Here is a 16,962-nt window from a genome sequence, read left to right as displayed (position 1 = left end):
TGTGTTTTTAAAAAAACATACGAAAAACCAAGACAAGTCAAGGTTTAATTGTTTATTTAAACCTGGTTTGGAAAGTATAATACAATTCACAACAGTTATTAGTCATCGTCGTGTCCATTTCTTTCTGCCTCAAACTTCACTAAACATTTAAGATGGATGTATTGTATTTTGATTCACATTGAATTTACAAAATCTAAAGTTTATTATAATTATAATTATTATTATTATCAAGCAGCAGAGTCCAAATCTGTCTCTTTTAAGACACAACATAAAATACACTTGCAATAAAAGTAGGATGAAAAGGAACAAAAGGAGTTAAGACAGCACAGTAGCACCAGAGTGACCAAACCACTATTTCCTATAAAATGCAACGTATCTAAAAGTAAAAGCTGAAATATGCTAACACGAAAGAATAAAATTCAGAACAATCAAACAAATAGTAAGTAATAGAATAAGAGTTGCAGGGAACCAGCGCTGCACCCATCGACCAATCAGAGACGAGTTTACTGCGCGGTCGGGTTGAGTGCGTTGTCACAGCAACAGGTCGCGGTGGAGAGAGTTGCTGTTCGCTGACGGTGAGATCCGGATCTTCTCTGTGTGTTCAAGTCAACGAGCTGGTGATTTAATGCGTTCGTGTTCTGATTTTTAATGGTTTTCACCAGACAACACGTCGTGTGTGACGTTAAGAGACGAAGTGTTCTGATTGTGGTGAAGCCGAGAAGCAGCGTTAGCTTCAAATCTCCTGGAGCTAAATTCAACGGTTCAAACTGATGATTCCTGAATCTGTTCTCCTCTCTTTTCTTCTCTTAATGTTTCTCTCTTTTCTTCTTTTCTTCTCTTCTCTTAATGTTTCTCTCTTTTCTTTTCTTCTCTTAATGTTTCACTCTTTTCTTTTCTTCTCTTCTCTTCTCTTCTCTTAATGTTTCTCTCATTTCTTTTCTTTTCTTCTGTTAATGTTTCTCTCTTTTCTTTTCTTTTCTTTTCTTCTCTAATTTTTTCCTCTTCTCATCTCCTCTTCCCTTCTTTTAATTCTACCCTTTTTCCATCTCCTCTCTCCTCTCCTCTCCTCTCCTCTCCTCTCCTCTCCTCTCCTCTCCTCTTCTCTTCTCTTCTCTTCTCTTCTCTTCTCTTCTCTTCTCTTCTCTTCTCTCCTCTCCTCTCCTCTCCTCTCCTCTCCTCTCCTCTCCTCTTCTCTTCTCTTCTCTTCTCTTCTCTCCTCTCCTGTTCTCTTCTCTCCTCTCCTCTCCTCTTCTCTTCTCTCCTCTCCTCTCCTCTCCTCTCCTCTCCTCTCCTTTCCTGTTCTCTTCTCTCCTCTCCTCTCCTCTCCTCTCCTCTCCTCTCCTCTCCTCTCCTCTTCTCTTCTCTTCTCTTCTCTCCTCTCCTCTCCTCTCCTCTCCTCTTCTCTTCTCTTCTCTTCTCTTCTCTCCTCTCCTCTCCTCTCCTCTCCTCTCCTCTTCTCTCCTCTCCTCTCCTGTTCTCTTCTCTCCTCTCCTCTCCTCTCCTCTCCTCTCCTCTTCTCTTCTCTTCTCTTCTCTCCTCTCCTCTCCTCTCCTCTCCTCTCCTCTCCTCTCCTCTTCTCTTCTCTTCTCTCCTCTCCTCTCCTCTCCTCTCCTCTCCTCTTACAGATGTTTTGCTGCTAGACAACACTTTCTAAATGGCGGCCATTCAGAAGAACACGCAGACAAAGGAATCTGGGAGCAGACAGAATGTGCTTTACAGCCACGCACCTGTTCTGAAGGAGGACAGGCCAAGAAAGGTGAGGATGATATCATGTTGTTTTTACCTCTTTTCTCTGTGAACTCACTCTTTTATCGTGAATACTCAAGGCAACATCACGTCTTGTAATTTCACACATATCTAGAAATCAGGCTTATCTCAAGAATCCTCGACCAAGGGAACAATTTCCTGGGACTATATGTTTTAGACTTGGTCAAATGTTATTTTTATTTTTTTTCTAAAGCTGCTCGGGATGACAGAATATCCTAACAATGACCTTGGCCTCTGATAGGATATAAAAATCAATGTGTGACTGCAGTGCTTTGTTGCAGTGTCCCCTGCTCAGCAAACTTCATGCCTCTGCTCCTCGGCTGCTTGTATCTGTATCTGAGTAGGTGACACAAGTGGGATATACTTTTTATTTTACTGAGATTTTTCTCAGGTCTACATATAACTATCAATCTGTCCTTATGGCTGATTATTAGCACCAACAGTGCAAAGGCCCTATTGCTTTTCGTTTGACCAAACTTCGCTGGCACGTCGGGCCTGATGGCAAAATGGCTCAACAACGCCCCCTAAAACGCAGATATTCCGTCTAGTTTCATGAAATTCTGTACTTGTATGACAAGAGCTCTGGCCTGATGACATCTACACAGAAATCATGACTTACTGTAATCACAGCATGTAGCGTCAAATTTCAACGAGTCGCCACGACACACGAAATTGCTGTAACTCCAGTGTGCATTGTCCAAGCAGCCGCAAATTTGTCAGGCTTACAGTAATCACAGCCCTGACCTGAACAGATCTATTAGTCTGTATGCAGTGATAGTGATTGCGCCACCTACTGGAAACAGGAAGTAAGACTCGTTTTGCAACTTCATTTCACCGTGTGGTCTGCACTTGATGGTGCAGGTCCCGATTTCACAAGTGCTCAGGCCCGCACTGCGCTGGTTCACAGCCGTAGTTTACAACTTGAATTATTTGAGTCAACTGAATAATAGAACGTATTAGAACGAGTGTATTAAGAATACACACCTTACTGGCAGCTATTAAATATTGCATATACAATAACCTCCTCTGCAACATTAGTGATTTATATTTTAAGCAAAAATCCGTCTCTGACCCGACCTTGAAATAGGCTGAGTGGAGTCAGATGTTTCTCCACTGATAAAGAAGTGCCAGAGAATTGTGTGGAGAGGATACTAACCATAAAATGCTGCAGATGGTCCTCACTGAGGGGGAGAATATTACAGTAACATTCATTGGAGGCATGAAATCAGCTGATGCTAATGTTCCTATATGTGTGTGATGCAGATGTCTGTGCATTTGTGTCATAACTGACAGCCTAAAATTGACAGCTTATAGCTCTTGTGTTCATTATCTTTTCCCCACTCTTCTTCAGTGGTGAAAGTCTGGTTTGATGCTGTGTCGCTTACTTCACTGCTGGTGCTATAGCATAATAAACTGCTGCTGTGTGTTTGCAGGTGACTCCATCTGTTTACACCCAGGAAATGTTACAGTCCACAGAGGAGCGCCTGGCAAACACCAAGCAGATTCACCCACCCCGGATCCTGGAGCTGCTCGACATGAGCAAGACTACACATCACAAAGTAACTGCATGCTAATGTTGGGGTACTACACGATCCACAAAAATGAATTTTCTTGGAAGAGAACAGCCAAAAAAAAATGACTGAAGGGCAGAGGGCAACCAGTGTGACTGAATGCTCTACACCTTTGAAGTCAGAATTTAATGGAGGGCTCTTAGCGAAAATGCTATTGAAAGTTTGGGAAATGCCTGTGAAATGAATAATACCCCCTTCATCATAATTAAGAGGACACATTCTGCAACTCGCTCTGTTCACGTTTTCTCAATGTCTTTTAAAAATGCAAATGTAATGAGACTAACCTCCACTGTAGGTGGTAAGAAGGAGCAATGACCAGCAGGATCCTGAAAGCAAATATATACAATGTTACAAGATGAAAGAAAATAATTCAGGTTAACTTTAAGAGGCATAGACAGTATTTACTCAGATATATCATGCAATCTTACTCAAAAACAATCTTAGAAGTCATTTTCCCATCTAGCACATATGTTGTTTAAATAGCGCTCGCACCCATCAGATCATGGGCCTGTTTGTTCAGGTGCAATGTTGGCATTTGTTATTTTGAGGCTCCAAAGAGTTCTTGGCTCATACCCCCAAACTATTAGAAGCCCCTTAATTGTCTCTGACTCTGACATTAAAGTCAATAAATATTTCTAAGGAAAGCCACATTTCGATCTGCGTTATTTTATATCGTGTGTGTGTGTGTGTGTGTGTGTGTGTTCTCAGTTGTCCTTGGTAGACGTGGACCGGGCACTTTTCCAGCCCAGCCCATCTGAGCTGTGCTTCCAGAACTTCACCCCTGCACAGACCTACAAGCTGCAGCTTGTCCTCTCCAACAATGACAAGGTCTTTGATGGATAAATAAACACAAGCAGTATGGCTGCAGAGCTGATGCTTCAATCAAGAGTGGCTGTGTGTGGTGCTTGCAACTTTATAAAGGCTGTGTGTTATTTTCTTTTAAGGTTCCTCGAAGTGTGAGGCTGGAGCCGCAGGAGTCAGAGTGTTTCCATGTGGGCGGCTCAAAGGACACAGTTAGCAAGGTTGCACCAGGGATGTCTACGACTTTCACTGTATTCTTCACCCCGCAGGAGAACAAGGTACTGAGAGGGGGTTTGACTGCTTTAGAGAGTTATCATACACAGGAGGACAGAGTTAGGGAGCACAATGAAGTATCATGGTAACAAGCACTTGGGGTGATTTAGATTAGATGAGTAAATGAAGCTGTAATCAGACCTGTGGTGAAGCAGAGAAGAGGATGTGGTTAAGAATTTGATATGAATTAAATGGATGCAATTATCTTGCATTGATATTTCATGCACAAATCTCTTTTAAACAGCAAGGTCAGAAGGAGAAGGTCAAGGGTCAGGCATCAAGTTACAACAGCACATCCTTTTGACTTCTCTTGTACTGATACTTTGGGTAAAAGTGAAAACTGAGAAGCAAAGGTTATCGTGGTCAACACACGATGCTGTGATTGAGGGAATGGAAATGTCATTCTGTTAGCATAGCAGTGAACCATAATGAAAGGTTTATGGCTGCTCTGCTCAGGGGTATGCACACATGTTGAATTGAAAAAAAGGACATAAAATAAAGGTTTGCTCTGTGTGTTTCTCAAAATCATTGTTTTACGTCTTTTTCCATTCAGGACTACAACCACAGGTTGGTTTTTGTGACAGAGAGGGAGCGGTTTGAGGTGCCAGTCCGTGCAATTGGGCCACGTGCCATCCTTGACTTTCGAGATGAGATCTGTCTACCGATCTGTCCAGTGAAAGCCTCCACAGAGATCACTAAGCTAGTCCGCAACATAGGAAACAGGGCGGCTAAGTTCGAGCTGCACACACAAAGGTTGGAGTCTGTACACACCCAGTTTATGTCTGATGTGTTTGAGAGATTTTGTAATTTACCATCAGCTTAAATCTATAAAGCCATTACTTGTTAACCCTTAAGAAGGTTATAACTGTAACTGCAATTAGGTAAATATTTAAGTAACATTTAAAGTAATACTACTACTACTACTGATTATGAGTAAAAGTTTTGTTGTATTTTACTCCAGGCCTTTCTCAGTGACGCCCCCCTGTGGGACTCTTGATATAGGCAAGAGCATGCAGGTGACAGTGAATTTCCACCCAATGACCACAGGAGACCACAGCCAGCCCCTGCGCCTGCACTATCACACTGGTGAGAGAAAATCCCAGCCTCTGACAACAAATCACACTGCAAACACTGTGCTACAAATAACTTAAAAAAAGGCTATGGCCGCAGCTTCTGATACACCTCTACAGTGATATCATTTATTGATATCCCAGAGTAGGAGTAAAAATGTAAAAGTAGTAAAATATTCATATCTGACGTATCAGCATATACATATTTTATCATACAAATGACCTTGTTACAGTGAATTTCTCGTCCTCATTGTTTTTGTGAAACACCATCACAGAAACAGATTTAATATGGGTTCATCAAATTCTCATTATTCCATAGTCTAACCTAACTTTATCTTTAATTACACACACACATATATTATAACATCAGCATAAGAGTGACAATGAAGCATTTTCCTATGTAATTTATATTCTCAATCTCTAGTCTCCTGTCTTCTTTAATAGAGCACGATGTTCATTTTGTAAGTTAGCCTGGCAGCGTGTTGCAGCTGTAGGTGGGCGCATAGCATCCTCTAACTCTTGGTCAAGCTCCAACCCCCACTTCTCCAAATATGGTTACTTGACACTTGATATATATATGTATTTATTTATACCAAACACCTAGATGGGAGTAGAGATTCGATCTAAGGAGTTTTTATAATCTGCATAATCAGCAGTGTCAAATAGTGTGGAACTAAAATTATGAATGTGTTTGTAATAATCATGGAGGTAAAGACCATAATGAGATAAGGGGCGTGCACACACACACACACACACACACACACACACACACACACACACACACACACACACACACACACACACAGCAGCCTTTTCAATGTTTCCTATCCACATCTGTAGCAGCCAGGCACAACTAGATTTCCCGAGCTGATCCAATTAACTGCTCATTGTCTCCACTCTAATTGTCTTCTTCTTTGCTGCTTAATTTAAATCGTATATAGGCGGTGTTTATGTATACAGACTGTTTTGGAGCCGGAATAACCTTTAACCTTTAGTAGATGAGCGGATACTAACAGGCTACTTTGGGGCTTGTGTGTGTGTTTGGACAGTTGCATGAAGTCAAAGGTGAAATAAGTAATGGTAATGAAAGGAGTATCTGTAATGTCCTCAGGGAGCAGGACTGTGAGCGGGGTGTGGATTGAGCTCATGATGACTGTGTTGTACAGAATCTCAGTTCAGCTTTCTCTAAGGGCCTGTTATCTCTCCTCTCCTCTGCATCAAGAAGGATGCGCCACAGTTTGTGTGTCTCTTATTGCATCGCTGCTACTCAAAGCTAACAGAAAAACACATGAGTACCAGTGCTTGTACACCATTGTGAGTAAAGTAATCTGTTGTTTTGCAATTTATTGTGAACTTAGAGCAACCAATATGAACGTTTTACAGATATCTTAATCTCTTTCATCAGGTTAAATATGAATGTATGAGTATGTGTGTGCAGGCAGGCAGGTTGGTTAGTGACAGACAGGTACACCAACATATTCGGATAGAATGAAATAATTGGTTGTGTTTATTAAAGTCCTGCAAGGGTCACAGACACTGGCTTTTTTTAGAAAGAAATTCAGACAACTTTATGTATTGATGGCGAATGGGATGTGAAGAGGATTTCAACAATTAAGATAAAAAAGGGTTTAAAAAATCTCTTACCAACTCTACCCTGGAGTGACTGAATCAGCTGTCCTTAGCTTCATGCTGTATACTAAAGAGTAATTCTTCTTCTTCTTCTAGTTCTCGTAACAGATCAGCTCATTTGTCGTAACCTTGTTAGTTAAATTTTTTGTGGAGTGATTCAGAGACTCTATCCTCTATTTCACCGTACTGAAGCTGAAGTTGTGCACCCGGTGGTCAGTCGTAGCCTCGGTTGCCTTCACAATTAGCCAGACTCCTTAACATCAAAGGCAAGAAGGCAAAGCTTTTGACTTTCCCTGAACACACACACTGGGATCAATTAGAGGTAAAAGGAGAAAGTTGCTTGAAAACATCAGTGCATGTCTTTTTATCCTGTTCAGCAAAAACTGCACAAATTGGGGCTTTGACTAAAAGCTCACACCCTACACACATTTAGAAAATCGTAAAATAGTGGATATTAAATCACTTTATGGGTTGAAAACATTTAATTTTATAGTTAATGTATCTCACCGTATTTTGTTATGATGGGAAAGAAGAAATTTCTCATTTCATATGTACTTGCAGCTCAACCCTGCCAGCTGAAAATAGCAACAGCAAACAGCAGTGGCTAGGTTGATAAAGTAAAGAGATGCTTCAGTCAGAATCAGATCAGCATTACTCCTGATCCAAGCTGCCCACATGCACCGCTGCCTTAGAGTCGTCGAAAAATGTTCAACGAATACAGTAAAACAGTAAAACAGTTGTATATGATGCAGAGGCAAAATAGACCTGAGTTCATTCTTGTTAGTTATGCATCTCCTGGGTTTGTCACAGTGCAACCCCATTTTCACCATATGTGTTTGTCACAGAGAAAATTCAGCCTCGTGCTGATACGACACTTAATCTGTCATCAGTTATTATTAGTCCTTAAATTCTGCCACGACAAAGTCACCTTGTGCAAAATAGCCGGTTTATGATTGGATAATGGTGGATGAAAGCTGAACTGTCCTGACTTCATATTTATCCATTGGAGTTTATCTTTGAATTATTGTGTAGCTTTTCCCCAGAGCAGCGAGAGACTTGATGAAAGATTCATGTGAAGCTCTTTAATGTTGATTGTTTTGGGTATAAAACATACTGTGGCTCTCGAGTGCTTTTGTTTTTCCTGATTTGTTTCTCTTTGCTTGCGTGTGTGACCTTAAAGGAGCAGAGGTGCTGTGTTGCTACATAAATCTACAGATCTACTAAAGAAACAGTAGCAGCATTCAGCTGCAGCATTAAGGTTTTATAATGGGAGGGCGAGCCCGCGTCCAGAACACCACTTACAGCCCATCAAGAGACTATCATTTTTAATTTAGCACCTTTCCCTAGCTCCCTCTCTCTTATGTATGCTTCGGGTCAGCATGGTGCAGAAGGCTTGAGGCTCCACTAGAGACTTCAGCACGAGCTTGCCGACACAGCTTGTGTGTGTGAATACGTGTGTTGTGTCAATTTGCATGTGCAGTACAACATAGTTCTTACACTCGTACAGTAGACGTCTTCATTTTCCTGTGTCAGTTAAATGCCACAGATGTTTTACATATAGAGGCTGCTCAGCTCACCAGCTTTCCTTCATCGGTGTGTTAGACAATCCTTGATCAGTGTTAAAAGTGAGTGAAGACTGTGCTGCTCCAGTGACACAAACCCCTCCACCACCCTTCCCCTCTCTCACTCCACTGATTTCAATGAAAAGACGGGCAGCTCTTAGGGAGTGCTGAGGCATCTGCTTTGACAGGGCTGTCGCACCAAGGGGACTTCAGCACAGCATCCTTTTAGAGAGAGCAGCACACACACACACACACACACACACACACACACACACACACACACACACACACGAACACACATTCTCAAATGTAAGAACAAGCATGTTTGTCCACACACACACTGCAGAGTGTTTGTTTGTGCTGCAATCAAAAGAAGCTGAAGCGGTTGCAAAGTTCTCCTCGTGCGATCGACAAATAATGGGAAGAGAAAGCGAGCAGGGGGAAGACAGGTTGGTGGACCGCCAGGATGAGAGCTTTGCAATAAGCTGCCTGTCAACTGCTGTCATCGCTCTCAGAGAACTGCAAGATAATTGCTTTTCTTTCTGTATTGCCCAATCCTTCTTTTTCCTCTCCTTCATTTCCTTCTTTCACTCATCCTCTGTCTGTTATGTTATCCTTTCTCTCTTCTTCTCTTTTTATTCTCTTCGAGATCTCACAGACCTATCGTCTTTCTTTCCCACAGAGTGAAATCAAAAGATTGGCTTTCCTGAGGAGCTTTTTGTTTTCCCTTTCCCTGCCTCTTGTTACATGAAAAAAAATCTCAGTGATAATTGGCCTGTTGGAAGCCAACATGAGCTCTCCTTGTATTCTAATATGTGTTTTAACGTGAGCACAAGCACAGTGAGTTTAGATCTTACCAGCCTACATTTGCATCTAAAAGCTAAATAAGTCACACTAGGACAGTTCTACCATGACTGAGGCTTTCATGTAATTCAGAAATAAGATATCTCAGTTTCCCAAACATTGTTTTTCATCACTTGTTAATGTTAATTAATGTCCTCAGTAAGTAATGAAAAAAGCAAATAAATATCACACAGCTCAAGGTGGTTTACAAATAATTAGTGATTACCTAAAGTAAATTTAATTTAAACTTTCATTTAAACTCAACTTGATATTGAAAGAGATTTTTCTTCATTGGATGAGGAAGACTGTTTTTAGAGGAACTTGTGCGTGAACAGAGGATGTCATTTTCAATTCCTGCTGCCTTCTGCTCGCTCATTGTAAATGCAACGATCATCAGTACTTGTTCTCCGTGATCATTTTAGATCTTCAAAACAAACAATACAACATTAATATTGCTAAGCAGAAGACATACAAATCTATCCACCTGTAAGATGTTCAGACCAATAGTAGCCCTACATTAAAAAAACACAGCCCATCATTTGCAGCACAAATTCCTGATTGATACATTCAAGAATTTGGGAATAATTCTTGACAACATTTTAAGTATTAGCCAAATATCATATATGTCACAGAACTACACACATCCATCTCTTTATATGAACAATATACACCCTATTATATCTAATTCATACACTAACATTTTTGTCACTATGCACATCTTTTCTTATGCCTTCCCATGACGATAGACTGCATATAATAATGGAAGTAGACTCAGGGCGTCTCTTGATTTAAAGCCATGCAAATTAAGTAGGCTCTGTTGATATTTTCAAGTTTGAAAACCCTTTGCATGACCTGTCCTAATTACACTGACCGGGTTGTCTTTGAAGGGATTCAACTTTGAATACGATTGCTTATCCTATTGTCATATCAATATTCATACCTGTGTGTTTGGGTTTCTGCCTGTGTGCTCGTGTGTATTCAGTCTCGTATTTGTCCGTCTGATGTTAAATTTAACCGGTAACGTGTGCAGACTCTCAGATGTGGACTTTAAATAAACTGAGGTTGAAGATGAAAATGGAGCTGAATTGAATTGATAGGTATGTCAACTTGTTTGTTGCTGTGTTTTTGCAGCTCTACAGTTTGAGTTCAATCAGTCAGGTTTAACTCTTATAAACGGGTTAATGTCCTGACACAAACATGGTCTATAGGTAACAAAGGACTGGTTGGTCTGGTCTGGACTGTTGTCTTGTGTATAGTTTCTGTCATCATCATTGCTGCAAGTCGAGTAAGATACACAAAGTCTCTAATTTGTTGTCACCATAGTCACCAATCAACAAAGGTGGAGATCTTTGGCTGCACTCCGTGTGTTGTGTCTTTGTGTGTGTGTGTGTGTGTGTGTGTGTGTGTATAACTTATGTTGTGGGGACTGAAATTTGTTGACAGAGTCACATTATGGGGACTTGTCTTCCTTATGGGGACGAAAAGCAAGTCTCTATATTGGAAATGATTAAATATAAAGGTTAAATTGTATAAAGGTTAGGTTAAGATTAAGAGTTAGGTTTAGGTTAGGGTTAGGGTTAAAGTTAGAGAGGGTTAGGGTTAGAGTTATGGTAAGATGTAGGGTTAGGGTTAAAGTTAGAGAGGGTTAGGGTTAGAGTAATGGTAAGATGTAGGGTTAGGGTTAAAGTTAGAGAGGGTTAGGGTTAGAGTTATGGTAAGATGTAGGGTTAAGGTTAAAGTTAGAGTAAGTCTTCAGGAAATCAATATAAGTCAATGTAGGATCTTAGTATCGGAAGCATCGAAAATTATATCCAAAATGTTTGCCATGAATTGAATCTGCTTTTCCAAGCAGTTAATCCCAGTGAGTCGGGTGCTCATTGTGTTCAGATCAAAGTGAGGACATGTGAGAATACACTTGTAAGTAAGAAGTAATTAATGGCAACTCTCCACGGTGGTTTTGGCTAAAGGCAAACACTAAAAAGCACAACAATCGCACAGAAATGAGAAAGCCAGAACTGCTTTCAGATGACAAAATCCTCCATGTCACTTAGATCCCAGTTTTCATTTGTAGTAATTTTATTGACTAAGGTATCTGTGTTTTAAAATTCACAAGACAAATTAATTATGAATGACAAAAGCACTCCTGTGGAGTTCAGAGCCAAGCAAAACTCAGTGTTCAGAATTCAGACATTCCCTTGTGTTGATTCCAAGTGGGCTCCCTGTGTGAGTTATGGTTGGACCGACTGATTTGAAAAAAGTAACCTCTGCATTATACAAATATAAATAATCTCAGGATAAGGAGAGTTGTTTTTTCTATGAGCTAAATCCCCAGTCCTGATTTGAATGTAAACAAACACTCACTAAATTTACATACAACCTTGTTCTTGGTGGCTTTATACAAAACTTAGTTTTGCATCTTATGTTTGTTGCTTGTTATTGTTGCTCTTTCTCCCTCTGTTGGAAGTGTGCATACTGTGATGGTGGCTCGGTGTTACTACCACAGAGACTCATTAGATGTCTAACTAAGCATTAAGGACTTTTTCTCTGGTGGCTTGTGGTTTTCAAACTTTACTCCAGAGATCAATATTTTGTTATGTGTTGTGCTTGGAAATCATATTTTCCTTAAATCTGCTACATTATGATTCAAACCATCACCTTTGCGGAGTGTCCTTGTCCTCACTGTGACTGTCCACTCTATTCACTGCTGGCATTAGGCCTGAGACTGCCTGACAGCAGGTGCTGCTCAGTGGTTAGGATTTTGTTGCTCCCAGTTTCAAACTGTTTGTGCAATAGTGTGCATCAGTGTGTAACTGCCCCTCCACGATACCACAGGTCATCGCTTCAATTATGAATGAACTCCCTTCCATTAGTTTTCTTCTTGAATAAGCAAAAAGAAAAATACAGCATTTCCTCTGGAACTCATGGAACGAAATGAATTTTTTTTTAAGAAGGCCGGGGACGTCTTCTTAAACTGAAACTTATTTATGTTTTTGCAACATTTTCACCAATAATAATTCATTCATTATGTGGCATCAATTTAATCAGCTTACATGCATCAGCCTTAAGAGGGACATTGTTTATTCAAATGATTTGTTGTGCTTTTAAAAGGCCCAGTGAACGATCAAGCTGTGTGAACATGGTTTGCTCATTCAGAGATCACGTTTTTGCAAAGGTTTGTAGTTTTCCTATAGTCTGGTAATTGACTTAATTAAGTGTAAGAATCAAATGGCACCAACATCTTCATAAGTTTAGTCATAACTCTGACTCACACTAAAGATAGATAAAAGCTTAAAATCAATTCTATAATCCACCTGTACTCTCTGTGGTTTGACGTGTTTCTGCTGTTTTTCTTGTCTTCTTCTCAGGTGAAGATGTGTCCGTGAGCTTGTATGGAGTTTGTGAGGAGCTGAACATTAATCTTAGGCCAAACTCTGTCATGTTGACCGACACTTACATTTCTCTGGTCAACGTAAACAAAGTGTGTCTCACTAACACGGGTGACATCCCTCTTCGCTACTATTGGTCAGTGTGGCCAAGCCAGGAAAAGGAGGACGAGCACTTATTGAGGTAATGCATGTATGCATGTAGGCTATGTACTGTATATATACTGTTTGCATATGCATTCACACAAAAAGACACAGACAGTACTGAACTGTGCTTTTGAATAGATTTTATTTCAAAGTTTGATCTGTGTAAGCTACCCCTCTGTCTCTCTCTGCATTCATGTAGAAAGTAGAATTACCTGCAGTGCAGTTTTTCCTTTTTACCAGAGCATGTGTTGCCAGAAATAGCTCAGGTGTCCATCACTTTGTTCTTTTCCTGCTTCATTTTCTCTCTGACCCTTCTTGTTTCTCTCTTTGTTTTGTCTTTCACCGTCCCCCTCTCCCTCCCACTCTCCAGGGAGAGCTCAATGCTCCAGCAGACGGAGGAGGAGGAGGAAAAAGAGCAGTTGCTTTTTCACTGTCAGTCTGACCCCAAGGCGATCCATCGCCTCCCGCAGCAGGACAGCACTCTGCAGGAACGTAGAAGCCAGGCTGCCAAGGAGCACCTCCTGGCCCTCTCACACAGCTGCATAACTGTGGATCCAATGGTGTGTTTTTATGTGACTCCTTTTCTTGTCTCTCAATATCCTTTCATTCTTGCTGCCTGGTGCCAGCAAAAATGGTTTCTAAGAATCTGTTGTGGATTCCCCCTAAAAAGATAAGAAGATTAGAATTAGATCTGCCACAAACAGTTACGATATGTCTCTGTTGTCAGTATTTAAATACAGTCTGACTTCTCAGTGACAGAAGGGTCACAGACCAGGCCCTTTCTGCTGAGGGACCTTCAGGTAGTGTGACCTGTTCTGACACTGCCCCCTCCCTTTTCTGCCAGTGTCTCCTCTGCTCAGCTCAGTCAGGTTCCCTGGACAGAGGGAAAGGGAGGATAATGAAAAACATTTCATTCTCCTGCCCTCTCAGGACAGTCAAAGGGTGGGGAGGAGAGAGTAAACAGTCTGCAGGCCAGTCACAAAACAAACTTCAAGAGGGCATTTGAGAGAAATGGAAATGCACTCTATGCACACACATCCATACATACACACACAGAGACAAACACAGATATTAGAGCGAGATGCAGCTAGTGCTTGTTTAGACTTCAGCCTGACTAAAAGCACCAATCAAATTCCACATTGTTTCCTGCGCTTCAATTATCTGCAGTTGAATACAGCATCAACAAATCATTTTCTCTACATGTAAACTTGCCATTTTCAGCTTTACATCCTTTCAGTAAATCAATCATTGTTTTCTTTTACCTTTACTCAGGAAGGTGAAATATGGCCCAAGATGACTGCACAGTTCAACATCGTCTTCAAGCCTGAGGAGGCCAAGCTTTACCAACATACCTTATACTGTGATGTCACAGGTCAGTGTCTACCAGGAAAATGCATCACTCATTTTGACGTTCTAATACAATACAAAAGCACTGTGTTGGGTTTATCATTTCAATACACTTACAATTATTAATGTTCCAAATAAATACAAATATACTCATGAGCTCCCAAAGTTAGCATTGTCACTGATAATGTCAACACAGGGCACTGCTCTAGTCAAGATACATTTGTGTTTACCAAGTGGTGGTAAAAGGTTGTTGTCAAATTTGCATGTTGCCTACTCGTGTGTCGTCTAAGCCGGAGGCCAGATTTACATTGATTTCCATGTTTTCTGAGGTAGGGGAGGACCTGACCAGTCCAATACAATGGCAGTTGGACTTTAGATGACTCTACCCTGATTTCTTACTTTGCAAAAGGCTTTAACAGCTTGTTAGCAAAACAAAAGGAAAGACCTCTCATGTCTAAGTCTACTGTTAAAAGAAGTAGAAGGATGTAGCAGCAAATCAAATGTTTACCAAAGAGTTTAGACATTTTGTATTTGGCCAATCGTTTAACTAAAAGCATAAAAGCAACTTGCAGGTATATGTTGTTGTTACACTTCTGACCTCCTTGTTTCCTTTTCCTCCTAGGGTTAGGGTTATGGTTGTTTCTCTGCCTCTTACTTAATAATCAATATTTCCTATGTCTGTCTTTATCTACTCTCAGGTCGTGAATCTCGGTTACCTCTCACAATCCAGGGTGAGGGCTTGGGACCCATACTCCACCTCAACTATAACCTATTGGATATGAAAAATATATTCATCGGTAGCAAAAACTGTTTTGAGGTGAGAAAGTTAAGGCAGTGTGACACAATGTTAACCATATACTTTCTAGTGATTTAAGACGAGACCACTTGCTGATGTCACTGCCTCTCTAGCTTGCATGACACGGTGGTAAAGTTGTCAGCACTGTTGCTTAAAAACAAATGTTAGTAAATGTAAATGCTGATTAGTACGGGACATGTACGAGATAAACACGATTCAGGAGTTGAATGATCTTTGTTTTTGTTCAGGTACTGGTGTCCAACAAAGGGCTGATTGATGCCCCCTTCAAGCTGTCATGTCCCGACACCACTTTCGGCCGCTGTTTCTCCTTCAGTCCAGAGGAAGGTGTCGTTCCCTCTGGGGCCAGCCAGATTGTGGAAGTCAACTTCTGCAGTCACATCTTGGGAACTTTCTCTGAGGACATGCTGCTTGCTGTCACAGGGCAGCCCAGACCACTTACCTTGACCTTCAGGTGAAGTTAGCAAGTGTTGTAACTCAGATTGTAATGGAACTTTGAGAATTATCTAAACAAATGTAGGAACTCATTTTTTGGCAGTGATGGCAGGGTTACTAATAGAAATGTCACTTTCCACCAAACCCACTGTGCTCTTTAAGAATCCTTCAATTTGCTGTTAGTGTTTCTCATGTACACGTCTATGTCCTGTCTTTCAGGGGCTGCATCGTTGGTCCCACATTCCACTTTAATGTTTCGGAGCTCAATTTTGGAGATGTGGCCTTTGGTGGGTAACAGCATTTTGCCTGTGTTCAGTCATTTGCTTTATTAGATATATTTTACTCTTCACAACATGCAGACAGAATGTTTTTCACCTCAGCCCCTTTTTTTACTTTCTTCCACCTGCAATCTTTATTTTGTTTTCTCATATTTTCTGTTTTTCATTGTCTCTGTCTCTTTCTGCAGGTTTCCCAAAAACATTGGATTTTACCCTCTTCAATACATCTCTGGTGCCTATGACCTTTGCCCTACGTGTCCTTGGAGATGGGTTGGGATCACCGAGTGTTAGTTGTTCCCAACAAGTATCTGAGATGTCCAGAAACAATTGGCAAGGCAGCACTGCTAGAAACATTCATGCACGGCCAGTTGAGTTCATCGCCAACCCTGCTGTAGGCTCTGTTCGTGCCTTGTCAGATGTAACCATAAAGGTAAGTAAAAAATTGAGGAATAAGCCATATAAATGTTTCCTGTGGATACTGCAGTGAAACTGGATGGTTACAGAATTCCTAGCAATTTATTTTCTGTCATTAACGTGATTATTTCTGTTTTCATGGGGCACTGTGAATGCAGCATAGCTCTCTTGTCTTTGTTCTCTGTTTTTTTTTGATAAACTATGCACCCGCCAAGCCGTACCTGACCCAACCCCTGTGCTGCCATGAACTACAATGTGTTTCCTCAGTAACGACACATACAGTATTTTTTTTTACCCATTACACAACTATTTTTTGGGGAACTTGAGGGCAGAACTAACTAACTCAGTCTAAATGATGTCAGTTCATTTGTCCAACACAACTGTAACATATATATTTTCTAACACACCATCTGTAAAACAACTTGTGATCTCATACTGTGTGTGTATTATATTTGCAGGTGACACTGTGCTCCAACACAGTCAAGAGATACAGGCTGGCGCTGGTGGTGGATGTTGAAGGTGTTGGGGAGGAGATCAGGACTCTGCCTATCAATGCCAGGTAACAGTGCACAAATGAATAAATGTTCAAACACACATCAGTTGAAGTTAGTTGCACATTTAGGCCATG

At 40.9% G+C, this 16,962-nt stretch overlaps 1 protein-coding gene across 2 annotated transcripts in view; it reads left to right on the top strand.

Annotated features, from left to right (window-relative positions):
- The first annotated feature begins 511 nt into the window (after positions 1-511).
- hydin (HYDIN axonemal central pair apparatus protein) overlaps positions 512-16,962 on the top strand; it is a 54,203-nt gene continuing 37,752 nt past the window's right edge. Inside the window, exons 1-15 of one of the 2 annotated variants that reach the window (XM_069528257.1) lie at positions 512-575; positions 1,626-1,756; positions 3,201-3,326; positions 4,047-4,166; positions 4,283-4,417; positions 4,966-5,165; positions 5,374-5,498; positions 12,882-13,083; positions 13,417-13,606; positions 14,319-14,418; positions 15,092-15,210; positions 15,438-15,661; positions 15,862-15,929; positions 16,109-16,350; positions 16,793-16,893. In XM_069528257.1, the coding sequence (XP_069384358.1) occupies positions 1,655-1,756; positions 3,201-3,326; positions 4,047-4,166; positions 4,283-4,417; positions 4,966-5,165; positions 5,374-5,498; positions 12,882-13,083; positions 13,417-13,606; positions 14,319-14,418; positions 15,092-15,210; positions 15,438-15,661; positions 15,862-15,929; positions 16,109-16,350; positions 16,793-16,893 (2,054 nt within the window). In that variant the 5' untranslated portion in view covers positions 512-575; positions 1,626-1,654. Of the gene's footprint in view, positions 618-1,625; positions 1,757-3,200; positions 3,327-4,046; positions 4,167-4,282; positions 4,418-4,965; positions 5,166-5,373; positions 5,499-12,881; positions 13,084-13,416; positions 13,607-14,318; positions 14,419-15,091; positions 15,211-15,437; positions 15,662-15,861; positions 15,930-16,108; positions 16,351-16,792; positions 16,894-16,962 lie in introns of both variants that reach the window. The other variant, XM_069528255.1, reaches the window with a different exon arrangement.

Source organism: Paralichthys olivaceus, chromosome 7, assembly GCF_024713975.1.
Source record: "Paralichthys olivaceus isolate ysfri-2021 chromosome 7, ASM2471397v2, whole genome shotgun sequence".
In the NCBI taxonomy this organism is placed as follows: domain Eukaryota; kingdom Metazoa; phylum Chordata; class Actinopteri; order Pleuronectiformes; family Paralichthyidae; genus Paralichthys; species Paralichthys olivaceus.
This window is presented reverse-complemented; position numbering and strand designations above follow the sequence as displayed.